The sequence below is a fragment of the Phoca vitulina genome, unplaced genomic scaffold (genome assembly GCF_004348235.1).
Source record: "Phoca vitulina isolate PV1807 unplaced genomic scaffold, GSC_HSeal_1.0 scaffold7, whole genome shotgun sequence".
Taxonomy (NCBI): Eukaryota; Metazoa; Chordata; class Mammalia; order Carnivora; family Phocidae; genus Phoca; species Phoca vitulina.
This window is the reverse complement of record NW_022589710.1, coordinates 47,375,331-47,395,043: the sequence shown is the minus strand read 5'-3', so window position 1 is coordinate 47,395,043 and position 19,713 is coordinate 47,375,331. Positions and strand designations below refer to the sequence as shown.

At 43.6% G+C, this 19,713-nt stretch overlaps 1 protein-coding gene across 1 annotated transcript in view; it reads left to right on the top strand.

Moving 5' to 3' along the window:
- The window catches only part of TMED8 (transmembrane p24 trafficking protein family member 8), a 38,578-nt gene extending 20,369 nt beyond the window's left edge, over positions 1–18,209 (top strand). Inside the window, exons 2-6 of the mRNA XM_032405679.1 lie at positions 4,571–4,652; positions 9,624–9,753; positions 11,335–11,461; positions 11,895–12,200; positions 14,379–18,209. Coding sequence (XP_032261570.1) covers positions 4,571–4,652; positions 9,624–9,753; positions 11,335–11,461; positions 11,895–12,200; positions 14,379–14,596 — 863 coding nt within the window. The 3' untranslated portion in view covers positions 14,597–18,209. The remainder of the gene's footprint in view (positions 1–4,570; positions 4,653–9,623; positions 9,754–11,334; positions 11,462–11,894; positions 12,201–14,378) is intronic.
- The last annotated feature ends 1,504 nt before the right edge of the window (positions 18,210–19,713 follow it).

Sequence of the window (19,713 nt, the reverse complement as noted above, 5' to 3'; positions counted from 1 at the left end):
ACTACTGGGTATTTACCCCAAAGATAACAAATGTAGTGATCCGAAGGGACATGTGCACCCCAATGTTTATAGCAGCAATGTCCACAATAGCCAAACTATGGAAAGAGCCTAGATGTCCATTGACAGATGAATGGATAAAGAAGATGTGGTACATATATATATACACAATGGAATATCATGCAGCCATCAAAAAAAATGAAATCTTGCCATTTGCAACGACGTGGATGGAACTAGAGGGTATTATGCTAAGCAAAATAAGTCAATCAGAGAAAGACAATTATCATATGATCTCACTGATATGCAGAATTTGAGAAACAAATTCAGAGGAAGAGAGGAAAAAATGAAACAAGATGAAACCAGAGAGGAAGAAAAGCCATAAGAGATTCTTAATCTCAGGAAACAAACTGAGGGTTGCTGGAGTGGTGGGGGGTGGGAAGGATGGGGTGGTTGTGTGATAGACATTGGGGAGGGTATGTGCTATGGTGAGTGCTGTGAATTGTGTAAGACTGTTGAATCACAGACCTGTGCCCCTGAAACAAATAATACATTATATGTTAATAAAAAAAAGAAAGGGTATAGACATCTCTAATATAATATCATCATCTCTGACAGTGAAAGATTTGAAACAAACTCCAGCTCTAACAATAGAGACTTGAGGATTGGTTAAAGAAATTTTAGTATAGATTATTGGATAATATACAGTCATTTAAAATTATGATATAGTACCATTTCTATTGACTCTGAAAAATGAATAATGTTCAGTAACATTTCGTGCATGTCCTTTCAGAAATATAAACACAAAATATATATATATGGGGACTCCTGGTGGCTCAGTCGTTAAGCGTCTGCTTTCGGCTCAGGTCATGATCCCAGGGTCCTGGGTTCAAGCCCCACATCGGGCTCCCTGCTCCGCGGGAAGCCTGCTTCTCCCTCTCCTACTCCCCCACTTGTGTTCCCTCTCTCGCTATGTCTCTCTCTGTCAAATAAATAAATAAAATCTTCATTAAAAAAAAGAAATATATATGTGTGTGTTTGTGTGTGTATAGATTTGAGCCCTAGAATGAGTGGAAACTCTGAAACATTAATGGAATAATTAATGAAAAGCTGTATGTTAGAGAAGCTTGAGCTAGTGGGTATTATAGTCCCAACTGGTCAACTCATGTTACAGTATTTTCCAGTAGAACCTATGGTCTTCGTGCTCCACACAAAATTAATGACTGGAGATAGGGGGCAAAATATATAAACATATAGATGTATATACATCTGTCTCCCTCTCTCTCTCTCTCTCTCTCTATATATATATATACACACATACGTATGTATGTGTATATTTATAAAATATAAATATATTTCTGAAAGGATATGCACCAAAATGTTAACAAAGATTATCTTTGGCTAATGGGATTGTGGTTGGTTATATTGTTTTTTGTTTCTTTTTGCTCATTTTTCTACATTGAATAATGGATTATTTGTATATTAAAGTCTGGAAGGGTAAACGTAAATGTTTTCTTATCTGTATTTAATTTGTTCTACAGTGAGTAAAGCATGCATTAGTATAATTTTAAAAAGTTAATTTGAAATAAATAATATAGATATGCAAAGCCCTGCATTAAAGTTAAAAAGTCAATTATTTTCCAAAAATGTTTCAGAAATAGAGCACAGGTGAGACTGGGCTTAGAGTAAGTTTATTTTTATATGCCCTGAAGATCTTGATTGACTTCTTTAGGCTAACAGGGTAAATCTGCAGTTAAAAAAATCTAGTGCCAAACCAAGAAACCAAGAAACAGTCTCTTAACTATAGAGAACAAACTGATGGTTACCAGAGGGGAGGTGGGCGGGTAGGGGATGGGTTAAATAGGTGATGGGGATTAAGGAGTGCGCTTGTGATGAGCACTGGGTGATTTGTGGAAGTGTTGAATCACTATATTGTACACCTGAAACTAATATTACATTGTATGTTAACTAACTAGAATTTAAATAAAAACTTAAGAAAAAAGAAAATATAAGGAAACAAACACAAAATCTAGTGCTCAGAGTATTATATCAAGAAATATTGTGTCCTTATTAAGAGTTTATAGGGGCGCCTGGGTGGCTCAGTTGGTTAAGCGACTGCCTTCGGCTCAGGTCATGATCCTGGAGTCCCTGGATCGAGTCCCGCATCGGGCTCCCTGCTCGGCAGGGAGTCTGTTTCTCCCTCTGAACCTCCCCCCTCTCATGTGCTGTCTCTCTCATTCTCTCTCTCTCAAATAAATAAATAAAATCTTTAAAAAAAAAAAAAAAAAAAAAAAAAAAAAAAGAGTTTATAGTCTCATGTACTCTGCGTGGATTAGAACACATCTGAAGAAGTTGTCCATTTTAGCTCCTTACTTCAAATGGAACAAAGAGGGACAACAAAAGGAGGCCAGAGGTCAGAGGTCACCTGAGGGATGATTGAGAGAACTGGAGATGGTCAGCCTGTGGAGGAACTTGCAGGAAAGTTGATAGCAGGCTATAAATATTTGAAAGGATATTGTGGGGAGGGATTGAAGAGCAGAGGTTATTAGGAAGCAGATTCTACTTAGGTCAACATAGGGAAGAACTTCGTGTTTTCATTATCTCTTGGTGAAAGGGCCTCTTCACCAAGTAGCAGAGACTGGGGGAACATCTCACAATTGTCTGAGACTCAGTTCCTTTGTTGGGAGGTGTAAAGAAAGCTTAGTCCTGAGTTTCTCCTTCACTCTCACATGACTCCCACTCACAGCACTTCTGACAGCAGATCTGGGTTTCTCCCCCTCACACCAAGCAATTCTGTGACACCACCTGGGTGTCCTACAATTTAACTGAATTATGGAGATAGTGTCAGACCCCACAGGTTAAGGGCTTCATCCCATGAGACTGTCAGCCCCCCCCCCCCCCGCAACTTCAGATGCCAGTCTCAAGTAGTAGGTCCCGGGTTACCCACAACTGCTGTCTGACTTGACTATAAATTGAAGTTTCCCATGACCTCCCCCTTCCTTGGATTTGATGATTTGCTAGAGCAGCTCAGAGAACTCAGGGAAATACTTATATTTACCAGTTTATTAAAGGATATGAGAAAGGATACAGATGAATAGTCAGATGAAAAGACACAGAGGGAAAGGTCTGGGAGGGTCCTAAAGTGCCGGAGTTTCTGTCCCCTTGGAGTTGGGGTACATCCCCCTCCCAGTATATGGATGTGTTCACCAACCTAGAAGCTCTCCAAACCCTGTACTTTGGGGATTTTTATGGAGGTTTTATCACATCAGTGTGATCAATCATTCACTTCATTTCCAGCCCCACTCCCCTCTCTGGAGAATGGGGGTTGGGGCTAACAATTCCAAGCCTCTGAGCATGGCTTGGTCTTTCTGGTGAGCAGCCCCCATCCAGGAGCCCACTCAGAGTCACCTCTTTGGAACAAAAGACACTTCTATCACCAGAGAAGATCCAAGGGATTTAGGAACTCTGTGTCAGGAACCAGAGTCAAAGAATAAAACATGCTCATAGTGCTCTTTTCACTTAGGAAATCATCAGGATTTTCAGAATTCTGTGCCAGGAACTGGGGGCAGAGACTAATGTATATATTTTCTGTTATGTCACAAGAGGAAAATTGGGTGGCATAAGCTCTAAGGTCTTTCTACTTATGAGAGTGTGAGTTGATAAAAAATAATCTTTTCACATATAAAAGAAGTGAGACTAGATTTAAGTTGGATCACAAATATTTGCCCATCATTTGCACTTTTATGTTGCTACCAAACTCTGACATTTGCAGTATTTGCGGTTTACTTCATTTAAATTGTATTTTGTACTGAGAAGTGGACTTTGGGCTTCAGTTTCTTGTGGTCTTAACTAGAGGAGGTTAAGCCAGGGCCTGTCTAAATACACTAAACCATATGCTTTTCTGAATGCTCAAGGAAAGGCTATATCAATAAACCATAAAACTTAGTAGCACCTGAGGGTTAGGAGCATGACTGCCTGGGTTTGAATCCTGTCTCTGTGCCTTAGTGTCTTTACCTGCCAAATGGCAAAAATACCAGCCATAGGCTTGTTGTGAGCTTGGGAACATGGCCTTCATTATGCATTTCACCTATATACTCTGTGAAGCTACCTACCAGTTCTCCAATAAGTCACTGGTGAATGAGTGAGTGAAAGAAATTACAAAAATCCTTTCCCCTAGCTACAGTGACGTGAGCTTACTGAATGTAGAGGCGACACTCCATCCTGTGATGCTGAATTCCAGTGCATTTCATCCTAAATCTCACTCGGCCTTCTATGTTTTGCCTAATTTAACCATATGCTTCCTGAGAAATGTGATCCTTGAATTAGAATGAATTTTGTAGGGGCTTGTTTTGGAAAGGAACGTATTTTTTTCATGAATGGGGTATGCTGGTCTGAGAATACTTGGGTGTGAGGACTTGAATAATTAATGCACTAGACCTCTCAGAAGTGGATGCCCAGAATATTTTTGGAAAGAGAAAGTTGGTTGAAACTGCCAGATTGTTTTTTTTCAAGATACAAGATAATTATGATTGTGTTGCCTCTCAAACATTGAATTTTTCTTTCCATGATTTTCTAGAGAATGAAGATCTAGAAAACACCAACGTCACCTCTGCAGTGCCTTCGGCCTCTGATCCAGAACCCCATTCCTCACCTTACAGGTAGGGGCAGCAACTGGTTGGCTCCTAGACGCTTATCTTCTGAGATAAGGAATTGATGAAAAGCGTGGACAGCGACTTTAAGGGGGAGGACAAGTTGGAGTGAAGAGTATAGATGATTTGGTCATTAGCCCTTAAGTGTGCTTAGGGGCAATGTGAGATCTCTTTCAGGTGATGAAATTTTCTTTTCTCTCAGAGAACAAAACTGTGACAAATAGTGTAGTGTCTTCTTCTGAAGCCCAGGTTGAAATGTTAAAACATTAGACATGGATGGATCCCAGGTGGACTTTGAAGAGAATGTCTGTTTGCTTTTTACCCATAAGATGCACATACACACGCACAAACACACTTTTGGAGGGTTTTTTTTTTTTTAAGTCTAATTTTTAGATTAAACCATTATGATGACCTTCAGATTGTTATTCTTAATTTCCTGCTCCATCCATTTCATCTACCTACTGTCATTGATACCATAGTGCAGAAAGGGAAGAGTTGTACTGAGCTCTGGAATAAGTGGAAACATGAAACATTAATGGAATAATTAACAAAAACCTGTATTTTGGAGTAATAGATAATAATGGAGTTAATAGATATTATAGTCCAACTGATCTTGTGGCACAATATTGTCCAGTAGAACTAGTGTGGTCTCCATGCCTCACACAAAGTTGGTGGCTGGGGGAAGAGAGGAATGTCAAGATATTTAAACAACATGTTATTTCTTTTAAAAAATTTTTTTTAAATTTTATTTTAAATTCTATGCCCAATGTGGGCCTTGAACTCACGACACTGAGATTAAGAGTCATATGCACTACTGACAGCCAGCCAGGTGCCCCCAATCTGTTATTTCTTCAGTAGAAGTTCTTTCTTCTTACCTTTATATATGGAATAAAACTTTTTTTCCCCCAGAATTCAGATGATGGAAGATAATGATTAATGTAATAATAATACAGTTGGTGATATATAGCCATACTTTATTGAATTTTTCTCCGTAATAATGATAATAAAATAGTTAACTTTTTACAGAATATTTCTATTTGCTCAATACTGTACTAGGTGTTAAAATGTATTATATCATGTAGTCCTCCTAACAGCCCTACTGAAATCGGTTTCTTTTTTTTTTTTTACGATGAGGAAAACAAAACAGTGAATTGAAAAATTTCCCAAGTTTATGGAGCTTTAGGTTTGTTCTACTCTAAAGCTTGTTCCCATGAGTCACATTGGAAGGGTTTTGAGTTCCATGCTTAGACTTACTAGGTTATTTATATAACAGTCCTTTTAGAAGACAAAGCCTCCCCAAGGCTTTGATGATTTGAGACAATTCTTGTCCTCATCAAATCCCAGGAGAGGAGCTCCTTTCCGTCTTCCTGCCATCACCCTTTTTCTGTACATGGTGATTTGAAGGATATTTGGGAGATGGCTTTTGGCACAGAACTGATTTTTCCTCCTAAGAGTAAATAAAGTTTTTGAGCGAAGAATGTACAACATTCTTAGAAAAAAGGAGATTTAATGTTAAAGCTTTGTTTCTAAAATCTAGTGTGTGACGAAAGAAATCCAGCCCAGATGACACCTGAAGTGTAGTGTTTATGTTTTGTATATGTTAGAACTGGAAGGGCACAACTGTCTCTCTTTGCCAGTGAGGCTAGCCCGGCTGGCCAGGCTCTCCCCTCCCTTGGGATGCCCTCCCTACCCTGGGTCAGCACACACCAGAAGGCTTACAGTGGGAGTTTTTCCTTTTCGTGGTTTATCACTGGCATCAAGTGATTTGCAATTTGTCTTTCCCAAAACACCCTTCATTGATTCTTCAGAGCGTAAAATGCTAATGTGAATATTAAATTTATGTGGCTGTTGCGTGTTTAGAATTGTTTTTTAATAAGCAGAACCATATTTGTGCAAAGTAGCATGCACAAAGGCAAAGAAGAGCTTTTAGATGCATACACAGTAAGGTCAGGCTAATGATCAGATTCACTGTTGTAGTCTCACATGCCAGTACTGCTCTTTTGCTCCCAAACAAAAATTAACTTACTCATTTGTTTATTCAACAAATATTTGGGGGCCATCTCCTGTTTATTCATTCAACAGTTATTTGTTGAGCGCCTGCTTGCTACTTACCTGGCGGTGTTCTAGGCAATGAAGATACCACAAATGAACAAGCAATCCAAGTTCCCGGTCTCATGGAGTTTACATTCTAGTGGGAGGGCAGACAGAAAGCAAGTATACATCATATTTCATAGACTCTTAAGTTGCCATGAACTGTAAGAGGTACTGTTATTTTATGAACTACCAAGAAAGGGAAAATGCCCAAGGTAGAGAGTCTAATAAGAGACACCCCCCCCCCCCCACACACACACCATGGGGCTAGGATACCAAAAGCCTAAACCTTCAGTAAAAAGTTAAGAAAAAGTCCCTCCACACAGAAGGATTGCAAGGAACCTTGAATGTCTCCACCTTGGCACTGTGTAAGAGGTGGAAAAAATATCTCCCCTGAGAATATGAACCACGAGTCTGTAGATACCAGTTTGTGGTCTAAATTCACTCTGCCAGTGTGATCTAAACAAAACCCTCACACAGAACTTATTTCAGGTCATCTCAGTTGGAAGCCCTCATGAGTACTAGCAGGAGCAAACGCAGATCTGGAGAAGGACTTAGTGTCAGTCCAGGCCCTAGGCAGTTGTAAGACACTACTAATTTTTAGGACATCCTCCATTTTGTTTGTATTAAAATCTGAAAACAAATCTACATCTTGAAATCAACAAAATATGGTACATAATATGTTGGGCAGTGGTGAGTGCAGTGAAGACGAGTGAACAGGGTAAGGGTGTAAAGACTGATGGGGCTAGGGTGGGGTGAGCGATTTCACCTACCGACCTCTGGGGAGCCTCTCTAGAAGGGACGGCTGAGCACAAGCCTGAAGGTAGGAAGCCCTCAGGGAACTGATGGAAGAATGTTAGGCTGAGGTGAGAGCAGGTGCGAAACCCTTGAGTGGGAGAGGGCTTGAGTGTTCGAGGATTCTCAGAGGTTCGAGAGGCCATTGTGGCTGCAGCAGACCAGGCGAGATGACATGACACCATTCTAGGGGATGAGGGTCCACGTGACAGGCCTGGCGTAGATGCTGCGCATACTGGGAGTGAGACCCGTCCCTGCCATCAGGCTCATCTTCTAATAGAGGAGACAGATCAGGATAAATGGTGTCAAGAAACAAAAGTGGACTGTAATTTCTGGGCCTAAGAGAATAAATAGGCTTATAGCCTAGACTAATTTGCATTTTACACAGGATTACCGAGCAAACGCATAAAGTCAACAGCATCCCACACCTCTGATTTTTATAGTGACTGCCTCTTGTTTGTTCTCAGGGAGGTTGGAGTGACTTGGATAGCCCAAAAGGTGGCTTTATTTTATCTGAAAAAGAGGTAATTTGTAAGCGAGGAGTGATTTTTCTTGTTTATGGTAAAAAAAGAAGAAAGAGAGAAAGAAGCTAATAAATACCAAAAGAAGTCCTCTGTTACCGCATGTTGTCTATGGTACTGTTTTCTTGTCATTTACTCAGCTTTCCTGGGGAAGCAATGCTTGAAAGCAGTGATTCTCAAACCTTTACACAATTCAAAGTTATAGAGAACCCCAAAGAATTTTTTCTGTGGGTTGTATCTATCAATGTTTACTATATTAGAAATTAAAACTGAAAAATTAAAAAATAGTTGTTGATTAATTTAAAAATGAAAATAGTGACTTCATGGCATGTTAATGTAAATAATATGTTTTTAATGGAAAACAACTATTTTCCAAAGCAGAAATAATTTAGTGAGGAGACAGGTGTTGTAACTCTCTTTCATGTCTGGCTTCACAAAGTAGATTCTCACATCTGCTTCTGTGTTCATTCTGTTGTGAGATCACATGTCATGTACTGGAAAACTCTAATGTAGACTCTTGAGAAGATGAAAATGAAAAAAGGCGATCATATCTTAGAATTATTATACAAAAGTCTTCAGAGCCCCAGCGGTCCCTGCATCATACTCTGATAACTTCTCCTCTAAAGAATCCATGCCACCTGTTGTTGGCAACAGATTTCCAAGAGGCCTGGGGTATGGTGCTACCGCCCTGGCTCCTCACTCACTTGCTGGTCTCTCCAGAAGCCAGGGGAAAGGAAAGAGAGCAGCAAGGATTCCCTTGCTTTCTCAAAAGTAACTAGATACAATAGAATATTATGCAGCCATCAAAAAAAATGAAATCTTGCCATTTGCAAGGAGGTGGATGGAACTAGAGGGTATTATGCTAAGCAAAATAAGTCAATCAGAGAAAGACAATTATATGATCTCACTGGTATGAGGAATTTGAGAAACAAGACAGAGGATCTTAGGGGAAGGGAGGGAAAAATGAAACAAGACAAAACCAGAGAGGGAGACAAGCAATGAGAGACTCTTAATCTCGGGAAATAAACTGAGGGTTGCTGGAGTGGAGAGGGGGTGGGAGGAATGGGGGTGGCTGGGTGATGGACATTGGGGAGGGTATGTGCTATGGTGAGCACTGTGAATTGTGTAAGACTGATGAATCACAGACCTGTACCTCTGAAACAAGTAATACATTATATATTAATTTTAAAAACAGTAACTATTCAAATGCTTGCATTTTAAGTCATTGGGATAATAGATTAGTGTGCTTTAAAAAGGGAAGAAAGCGTTGACCTTTTATTACCCAGTGACCTGGGTGTGGTGTTGGGGATGGTATGAAGTGGAGACCCTGAGAGGCTGCTCCCGCGGACCAGGATGACCGGAGGGGGACTGCTTTGCGAATCCACGTGCACTGCCTTTGTTTTAGTGATGAATTTCTGGCTTAGGCAAGGCCTAAGGGACAGTAGTCCTAAAGGCCAGAGGAAAGCAGAGGTTGGGAGGTGTCCCTTGAAGGATGTTCTGTTCCTAAGTTTCCCTAAGACGACTGTGCCTTTTAAAAGAGTCCTTGAATTGACATGCTCTCTTCCTCTGAGAGGCCACAGACGGTGTCTCCGGTGAGCGAGGATGCCCCAGAAGGTCTGCAGAAGACAGCTGGTGCGTTGGAGGCGCAGGCCTTGGTGGAACAGGAATTGCTGCCTGCAGACCAGGCCCAGGTCCTCAACAAGGTAGGGAGGACATTGGCGCCGTCTCTTCGGGAGGAGCAGTTGGTAGTACCAGAGTTTAGATGCATATGGATGGCTTGGAACTAGAAAGCACTGGGGCATCTAAGTTTTAATTATTTGGAGAATGGTCCTTTGTATGTGTCACCCTCAGGGCCCATCACTGAACTGGCAACTCTTCCAAAAAATGAAATGTTGGAATGAATGCTCACGTGTTGTCTAAAATCCTCTGGATGTCAGGGGCCTTGATCCATGGGATTGTGTTTTAGCTTCAGTTTTCTTGTGGTAGATTTATTCAGCATTTACGATCAAGTTTCCTTAGAAGTGGTATAGATAGATAGCAGCGGCCTCCCTGCCATGGAGGGATGGGTTGTTTGTATCATTATTAACACATCTGTTATAATAACAAATGGTATTAGTGCCAATAAAGACAGTGTCAAACATTATAATTACATTTGCATAATGCTTTGTAGTTGACAGAGCATTTTTATCCACAATACTTCATTTACTCCTGAGAACACACCTGTGAGGCAGGTACCATTTTGTTCCCATTTTACAGATGAGGAACCTGAAGGGAAGACCTATCAGTGACTTTACTAATGCTGCGCTGCTAATATGTTGCAAACTAAATCCTTTGTTTAGCCTTCTGGAAAAGGAAAGACTCCCTTAAGTGGGTTAGCCAAAGTCTCATTTACCTCATTAAGCAATGCAGGTAAAGGACTTATTCTCCAGAAAGAGATATTATGAGAATATAGCCTGGGAGTAATTCAAAATTTCTTTCTTTCTTTCTCGTAAATCTCACTGGTGTGCTGTCCCATGTGGGCAGTGGGTATACGTGTCTTGAGTTGCCTGCCAACTGCTTGGAGAAGGAGCAGGAAATTATGGCATAAAAGCAAGAAACAGGAACACTGATCCGAGTGGCCTGACGTGAAATGCACAAGAGAGAGGTTGAAGCCTCCCGCCACGGGCTAGCGAGGGCTTTGAGTTGCAAGTGATGCTTGTATTCTCCATGCAGGTTAGATGTCTGGCAGCAAATATACTGTTAAATACATCGAAACAGGTGAAATGGCGATTCTATACAGAACACTGTTAGTGGATGTGACAGCCGGTGGCATGGGACAGCCCGGGTGTGCCACGAAAGAGCCAGAGACAGAGGGAGAATATAAGACAGAGCCTCTGTCTTCAGTGCTCTGGTGACTCGGTGGACAGGGCTCAGGAGGTGCCCTGCGAGTGGGGATTGTAGCAGGAGGCTGTGTGGCAGAAGGGTAGTCGGGCTAAACCCTGGAGACAAAGCGCTGCCACGAGAGGGGCCACCGGAAGGTGCTGTGCCGCCTGAGGCCAGATCAAGGCGCGGCAGAAAGGCTGTTGGTGCAGAAGTCAGGAGCGAGCGTGGAGGGTGTTCACGGACAAAGATTTTATGAAGGGTCTGGAGTGGGAGAGTGGCAAAAGGGAGGAGGGCACGTGGCCGGCAGGCTTCGAGCTGGGAGGGTGGAGGCAATAGGGCAGGGGTGGCCGGTGCCTTCGGGAAGGAGGCGGATTGGAATCTGTGCCTCTAGTAAGCGCTCTAATCAGAGTCCCGTTGTGCAGATGGCCAAGCACCACGTTCCACAAAGGTCCGGGGACATCGTTATGATCCAGTCTGAGCACACAGGAGCTATAGATATCCTTTCAGCTGATTTGGAATCTGCAGATCTCCTGGGGGATCATAGGAAAGGTGAGACCTCTGGGGGTATGGAAGGTGATTTCTTTGTTCCCAATGGGTGCTTAAAGAACGGCAGGCAGGGGGCGCCTGGGTGGCTCAGTTGGTTGCGCGTCTGCCTTTGGCTCAGGTCATGATCCCAGGGTCCTGGGATGGAGCCCTGTGTCAGGCTCCCTGCTCAGTGGGCAGCCTGCTTCTCCCTCTGCCTCTGCCCTGCGCCCCCCGGCTTGTGTGCTCTCTCTTTCTCTCTCAAATAAATAAAATCTTAAAAAAAAAAAAAGGCACACCAACTGATGGAAGGAGAGTGAGAAGGTAACTTGTGAAAGGCAATCAAAGAAGCCAGGAAGTCGAAGGAAGGTCTTTGACTGTGACACCCTCCCTAAACCAAATGCCAGGTGTCTTTGCATTTCCTCTTGGTTTCTCAGTAGTGAGCTGCCTGTCCTTTCAGTGTCCCCCCCTCTGATGGCTCCTCCGTGCATCTGGACCTTTGCCAAGATGAAGGAATTCAAAAGCAAGCTGGGCAAAGAGAAGAACAGCCGTCTGGTGGTGAAGCGGGGTGAGGTGGTGACCATCCGGGTACCTACCCATCCAGAGGGGAAGCGTGTTTGCTGGGAATTTGCGACTGACGACTATGACATTGGCTTTGGAGTTTATTTTGACTGGACCCCTGTAACCAGCACTGACATAACTGTGCAGGTCAGTGATTCCAGTGAGGATGAGGATGAAGACGAGGAAGAGGAGGAAGAGATTGAAGGTAAATTTAATTTTAACATAATTTGCAAATTGCTTTTTCTGGCTCAACCCAATTTCTAGTGACCACTTCCTGTGTTATACCAGTCCTTCTCTTCCTTAGAATGCAAGTGAGGCATCCCTTTCAGCATTGTAAGCTAAATTGAGTGAAGCAGGCCAAAGTTAGACCCTCAAAGAACATTCTGGTGGGGATGGTATTGGTGCCTTGGTGGAAAGCTTCTTTTGCTTTTTAATCAGTACCTAGCTATTTCCCCAACATCTCCTTGGGGACAGGGATGGGGCGGGCAGGGAAAGGGGTGGGTCAGTGCTGCAGTGTGCAGATCATGTATAAACCTGAGATTATTTTGTATTTCCCTCATAGTTTGGGATATTTACCATTTTTAGTCTGGAACCATACCGGATGATTACACTTTGTTAACTGTGCTCCCCTTCAAACTGTCACAGTTGGCCGACTACTGTTTACTTCTTTCTTCATGCCCAGAGCTGTTTTCTTTTTCTTTTTTTTTTTAAAGATTTTATTTATTTATTTGACAGAGAGAGAGAGAGAGCAAGAGAGGGGAACACAAACAGGGGGAGTGGGAGAGGGAGAAGCAGGCTTCCTGCTGAGCAGGGAGCCCGATGTGGGGCTCGATCCCAGGACCCCGGGATCATGACCTGAGCCGAAGGCAGACGCTTAACCCACTGAGCCACCCAGGCGCCCAGAGCTGTTTTCTTTTTAAAGCTCTTTTTTTTTTAAGAGTTTATTTATTTATTAGAGGGAGAGCATGAGCTGGGGGAGGGGCAGAGGGAGAAGGAGAAGCAGGCTCCCTGTTGAACAGGGAGCCCCGACACAAGGTTTGATCCCAGGACCCAGAGATTATGACCTGAGCTGAAGGCAGACACTCAACTGACTGAGCCACTCAGGTACTCCCAGTTTTTTTTAATTAAAAAAAATTTTATTGAGATATAGTTGACATATAACATATTAGTTTGATGTGTACAATATAATGATTTAATATTTGTATATATTGCAAAATATGCCCAGAGCGCAGCACATGCTCAGAGTAGTTTTAAAAGTTGTTTCTATGCTCCATTCCAGTTAGTTGTAGTGCCTACTCAGGATGACCCCGAGGCTTTTTTTTGTTTTTGTTTTGTTTTGTAATATTAAGAGTAGGTCCTAATTAAGTTCCAAGCATCTTGATTTTTCTATATAATCTTAAAATCAGGCCCTTGCTTCTTTGTGGAAGAGCAAGTCTGCAGGGAAGTCTTCAGGTATTTAGGCAGGAGGAGAACCTCATGTCTTAATTTGCTATTCTGCAGGCGGCCAAGTAGAAGTTCTAGGTCGCTCTATACAGCGTGTTTGTATCTCCTACCTCTGCTAGCTATTTCTTCTTCCTGCTGAATGAAAAGATGTCAGAATCTTCCCTTTTAAATATCTTTTCTTAGGGTGCCTGGGTGGCTTAATTGGTTAAGTGTCAGACTCTTGATTTCGGCTCAGGTCATGATCTCAGGGTCCATAGTCAGCGGGGAGTCTGCTTGGGATTTTTTCCCTCCCTCTCCCTCCCCCTCTGCTCCTCCCCACTGCTCACACTCTCTCCCTCTCTCTCTGAAATAAATAAATAAATAAAATCTTTAAAAAATAAAGTAGGGATGCCTGGGTGGCTCAGTCTACTGGTTAAGTGTCTGCCCTGGGGTCCTGGGATTGAGCCCCACATCAGGCTTCCTGCTCAGCAGGGAGTCTGCTTCTGCCCCCACCCCCTTTGTGTGCTCTCTCTCATTCTGCTTTCTCTCTCTTTCAAATAAATAAATTTAAAAACAAATCTAAAATAAATAATAAAATAACGATCTTTTCTCCCCCTTGGAAATGTCCAGACACTTCTGGAACTAGGTAAGTGTAACTAAGGCTAAGTCACTGTTTCTCAGTGGAGACTTTACCGGCCTTTGGGGTGGAATGCTTCTTTGCTGGGCAGGTACTATCCTGATGTTAAGTGCTCCTGGACCCTTGGGCACCAAGTGCCAATATCACCCACTAGTTGCTGTGATGGTCAAAAGGCCAGCAGACATTTCCAAGCTCCTGTAGGAGGGCAAGAGCATCTCCTTGGCTAAAAGCCCCTAGGTCACCTGGTCCATTCTTTTACCCTGAGGTCGGACTTATTCTTTCTCTGAAGTCCTATCCAAACAGCGTGCCATTTTGCTCACACAGACCCTGTCCCAGTTGGTGATGTAGAGAGAGGCTCCCGGAGCTCCCTGCGAGGTCGTTATGGGGAGGTCATGCCTGTGTACCGGCGGGACAGCCACCGAGACGTGCAGGCCGGCAGCCACGACTACCCCGGTGAGGGCATCTACCTGCTCAAGTTTGACAACTCCTACTCCCTGCTCCGCAACAAGACTCTCTACTTCCACATCTACTACACTAGCTGAAGGCCCGCGGGGACAGAAGGCGGGCGGGCGCTCGCTGGCTGGGGCAGGCTGCTGGCTGGTGTCTCTTGTTCTGGATAGGCAAGAGCTAAAAGTTGAGCGTGAGGCTCCTGACCCTCACGTCCTGCCTGGCATGCCTGACTGTTGACCCCACGTAGCTTTTCCCCCTTCTTGGCTTCCGCAGGTGGTGGTGTAGTGCCCCTGACTGTGGTCCCTGACTCACACTCCTCTCGCTTCAGACTCCAGCCAAAGTCCCTCTGAAGGAGCCCGTCAGGCAAAAGCCTAGAGGAAGGTTGGGTGTTAAATTGTAAAATTAGGTGTGTTTGGGTCCAAGGGATTATTGCAGTTGCTGCTCTCTCCTCTCCCCGAGCCTTTATTGCAGATGTGTTCAGCGGTACCCACTCTTCACCTTTTGAAAGTGCTGGAGGAGGAAAAGCGCGTTGTCCGTGAAGGAGCCCAGCCTCTTGGATGGAGAAAGCTCTGTCCAGCCTCTCACCACTGCCATCTTCCCGCCTGCTGGTTCTTCGTGGTCTGTAGTGCAGGCCGGGAGCCCTCACTGCCTTTGGAGGGGTGGCAGTAGTCCCGATTGTTCGACTCTGCCTCTTGCCCTCCTCTTGCTTTCCCCACATCTGTGTCTGGGCCCTTACAGCAAGAACGTCCATGCCGTCTAAAGTGGTGATCACGTAGTCTACCGTCTGGGGGGATAAGCGCCTCCATCACTTTCTGCTTCAGGAGGTCGCAGCCCGTAGCCAGGGTGCTGGTGGGTGCAGTGGAAAGGGTGGGAAGTAGGTACTGGATTGATCTCAACATATCTTTGACAGTCAAGTGTTACTGCAGTACTTCTTTTGTATAATCAAAGAAGAAGGGGTATAATCTGAGCAAGAAGCTTAAAAAAATACAACACTCCCGATTCCCCACCACTCTTTTCTATCTTTAGGGTAGGAGTGTTATGTAGAAATTTGGCTTCAGAACCAATCAGATTTTCAGTTTCTGGATTTAGGTTTCTTGCATTGAGAGCTTAAAGCTTTTGGAGTTCAAAGTTTCTTAGAAAAGGAAATGAAGCTTCACTGTGGCTGCTGATTGGAGCTGTTCTTTAGCAGGCCAAAGCCGGCATTTCCCTGACTGCCTTTCCCACTGTATTAGCCCTGAGGCCCGGAGTGCCAGGGATGGGGGGCTATAATCGCTGGTCGCCAGAGCAGCAGGCCAGGGCCTCGGGCAGAGCAGGGACCACTGTGGTTGTCTGTGCCTCCTTGTTTCTTATTCCCTGTGTTGAGTCTGTTACTGCCTTAGAATTTTGAGGAATAATTTGATTTATTTATTACTTTATTTATTTTTGTAGCACATTTCATTTTGCCTTTGAAACAGCTTCCATCTGTTTCTTAGAAGGCTTCTGTCTGCTCTGAGCCATTGAGACCACCTCTCCTGCGGAGTCAGATGACGATTTTAGGAAAAGTTGGGAAGTGACAATGTTCCCTTCCTGCGGTCAGTCCTGGGATGCTTTGGGGAGGAATCTGCCCTTCTGAGATGGATGATGCCATCTTACTCCAGCACTCTTTGTGGCGAATTCTAGGCTGTGAGGGACCCGGCCCAGTCGCCCAGGATGGAGTATGGAGGAACTGACTTCCCGATCAGGGATATGATATGATCCCGGGATTTCAGAGTCCTACTCTGAGGAGTCATCTTCTTCATGACGGTTCCTTTGGCTCATTCCTTCCTTGTCCAGGTGTCTCACGCCAAGCTTCTCCCCGCTACGGGGCAGGAACTCGAAGACCAGGGCCCCTCACGGTAGTTCTGTACCATTGCTGTCCCAGAGCAAAGGGCCAGACAGCCTGCATTTTCTGTTCCCCTGGGAGCAGAGCCCCAAGTAGGATAGGATGCTGTGGACTGAGCTGCATCTTACCTCCATTATTCTATATTTCAGTGCATTTTGTAGAGGATTACACTGGCCAAAATGCATCTACCTTGTAAGAAATTAGAAATTATTCTAGTGACTGTCTGGACTGCGGCAAGCAAACTCACTGTGCATGATGTCATCATCAGATAAGCTGAGTGAGCACTCTTTCGGCACCGAAGTTGAATCACGCCTTAGCTAAGTGAGGATAATCCTTATAAAATAATTTTCTACTGAGCTGTTCTCTAGTCAGCTCAAGCCTTGTTTATTGTTCCTGTTTATTATTAACTTCTGACTTTCTCTTAAAAGGGAGCTGTCAGGCCCTAGCAAGCTCCCTGGGACAACACTCTTTGTTTATTTTTGCCATGAGATGCTCTGTACTTATTTTCTTTGGCATCCTGATTCTGGTGCATCGGGGAAGTCGAAGGGGCCTATTCCCATCACCTCTGTGTGCCTCTTACTGTCTGGGCACTTTTGAAGTCCTGGACGTGGTTACATTTCATCCTGCACTGGCGTGTCTTTGTCCCATTAGCACAAAATGGCTAAAAGAAGATATTGTCAATATCTGATTCATTCCCTCTTCTCCCTCTTTAAATTTCTGAAATCATCACACTTGAGGGACCAAATATTACTTGTGGAAGCACACGTAATTAGTGAGAATTTCACAGCGCAGCAAATCCTCAGAGGTAGTCCCTTCCTTAATCTCTCCCTATCCAAGTGTATAGAACCAAACAACGAAATCAAAGTCATCTGTCTCACCCTGTTCTCCAGAGCACAAATAAATACTAACCAATAGTCGGAAGAGAGTGCTTTGTAGTGGGAGAGAGATTGAAATTCTCTACACAGAGCGGCTGGCTTCTTAAAGTTCTTCAGTTTGTTTAGCTTCGCCACTCTGTTGGGGCTTTTAGAAAGGAAGACTATTTAAAGTGTTAATTTTTTCTAACATTTTATCATGAAAAATGTCCAGCAAACAGAGAACCTAAAAGAAGTAGATAGTAAACACCCTTAGGTATACCCACCACATAGGTTTTAAAATGACAAATTGCTAATTAAAACAAAGATGATTCTCCCATTCTGTTCCTTTTGACAAGTGTCCAATTAAAGTGTGTTCCCTGCACAGACATCAGCTCTCATGTGTCACAGGGCCCCTGGTTTTTTAGCAGATTTGTGTCCTTCAGCATGAGTTACTTGGGAGGTGGTCCTCCCTCATTTAAAAAAAAAAAAAATGTTTCTAGATCTCTAGCTTTCAAAAACTCATGCTGTATTTCCCCTTCCCTCAGGCCAGAGCTGCACTCTTCTCTTCTCTGACTGGCACGGTGGAGGGTGGGGAACCATGAGGCTGCACTGGAAGGACTTCAGTCTGTTGCTTTACAACAGGGCCTCAGGCCTCTGGAGTTAAAACTCGATCCTCAGACAATGAATAGCTTGATCATGGAAGTAGGTAACAACTTGAAATAAGGCCATTCTTCTTCTTCTTCTTTTTTAATAATTCATGCACTTTAAAAAGATTTTTATTATTTAAGAAAGGAAATCTCATTTAAAAGTACATATTGCCCCTTATATGTATATGAAAGTGTTAAATCTGAGAGTTCTCTGTCTTATATTAACCAGTGGGATTAGATATTATTGTAAAACCAGTTATAGAAAATATCTGAGTTTAGATTTTTTTTTTTTTTAAAGATTTTATTTATTTGACACAGAGACAGCGAGAGAGGGAACACAAGCAGGGGGAGTGGGAGTGGGAGGAGCAGGGAGCCCGATGCGGGGCCCCGATCCCAGGACCCTGGGATCATGACCTGAGCCAAAGGCAGACACTCAACGACTGAGCCACCCAGGCGCCCCTGAGTTTAGATGTTTTTGATGAGCCCTACCCAGTTCCTCTTTGAAAGAATTGGGTGAAACCCAAATCCTAAAGTCTGTGTCTTTATATTTATTTTTTAAGACCATTTTTCTGCAAAAAGCTGCCTTTTAACCCCAGAGTATGTCATTCTAAGGTATGGAGTTGAGTGACCCTACCATTTACATAAAGGACTATTGTTTTAGTGGAGGGTGAGAGAGGGGCAGGAATGAAATAGTTTGTGCAGCTTGAGGACTGCCTTTTAAAATTGATAGTAAGGAAAAAAAAAACAGAATAAAATGAGGGGAAGAGAGATAAGCTGTCAAATGTGTCCCGGAATTTTGCTCCTATCCCAATTTTGTTTAGTTCTTTGGTCTGTATTTCATTAGTTGGAATTCTTCTTTAAGCCAGAAGCCTTGCTGGTTCTCATTGTGCTTCTTGGAGAAACCCAACCCCCTTTGCTGTCTCTTCCAAAAGGAGCGACTTCAGGAATCTTTTTGAGTAGGTCTCCTCTACTAAGTGTAATCCCCTGACCCGAGGCTGCATTTCACCTCTGTATTCTGGGGCTTAGAGTCTAGTGCCGTGCAAAAGGGTGGTGAGGCTAGCACGAGGCTGGGAGGGGGTGTAGCTGTGGCCCTGCAGCCCCAGTTGGTTTTGACTGGGGCCAAGAAAGGGATGAAATCAGTTAATTTTTACCAAAATCACAGAAGGACCTCAAGCCGCAAGCTGTGCCCCTCTAGGCTGACCTCCCTGTGAGGTGTAGGACTCACCATCTTCTGTCATCTTTGTGGGATGGTCATACACACAGCAGTAAATGGAATAGTTTGTTCTCCCTTTTAAGAGCTTCCATTTAGAATTTCTCCTGAGCCTAAAGGGTCCACATCAACCTCTTTTAGTCTCTTTCCACCTGGCTAAAAGTGTAGAATTCCTGGAAACCTGAATTTGCTGGAAAAGGGAAGAGCACCATCCCTATAGAATCTCAGTGGTTGAAAAGAGTTGGAAGGTGAGTTTCTGTCTGAAGAAGGTCATTTCTTTTATTGTGAGCGGTAGCACTTTCAGGGATTTATGCTCTTTAGAGAGCAAGTCATTGTATTCATCGTGTGTTGGATTGTGCTTAGGGAGCCATGATGCATGATTCTTTGGGAAGTAAGTAGGGAATGGGTGTCTAAAACCAATCACAAGCCGGGTGCTTTTGTGCAACCCGGTCTGTGGTGAGTATCTTTATGGCCAAAGTCCCAGTCTTCATGCACACGGAATCCTGTCCCTGGGCCCTCATTCCCATACAACTGAGAGATAAAGAGGGACTAGGCTACCTCCCATTTCTCTCTGATGTCTTGATTATTTACCATATTGTTTAGCATTGGCAGCATGGTATCTAAGGCCTCTGTTTAC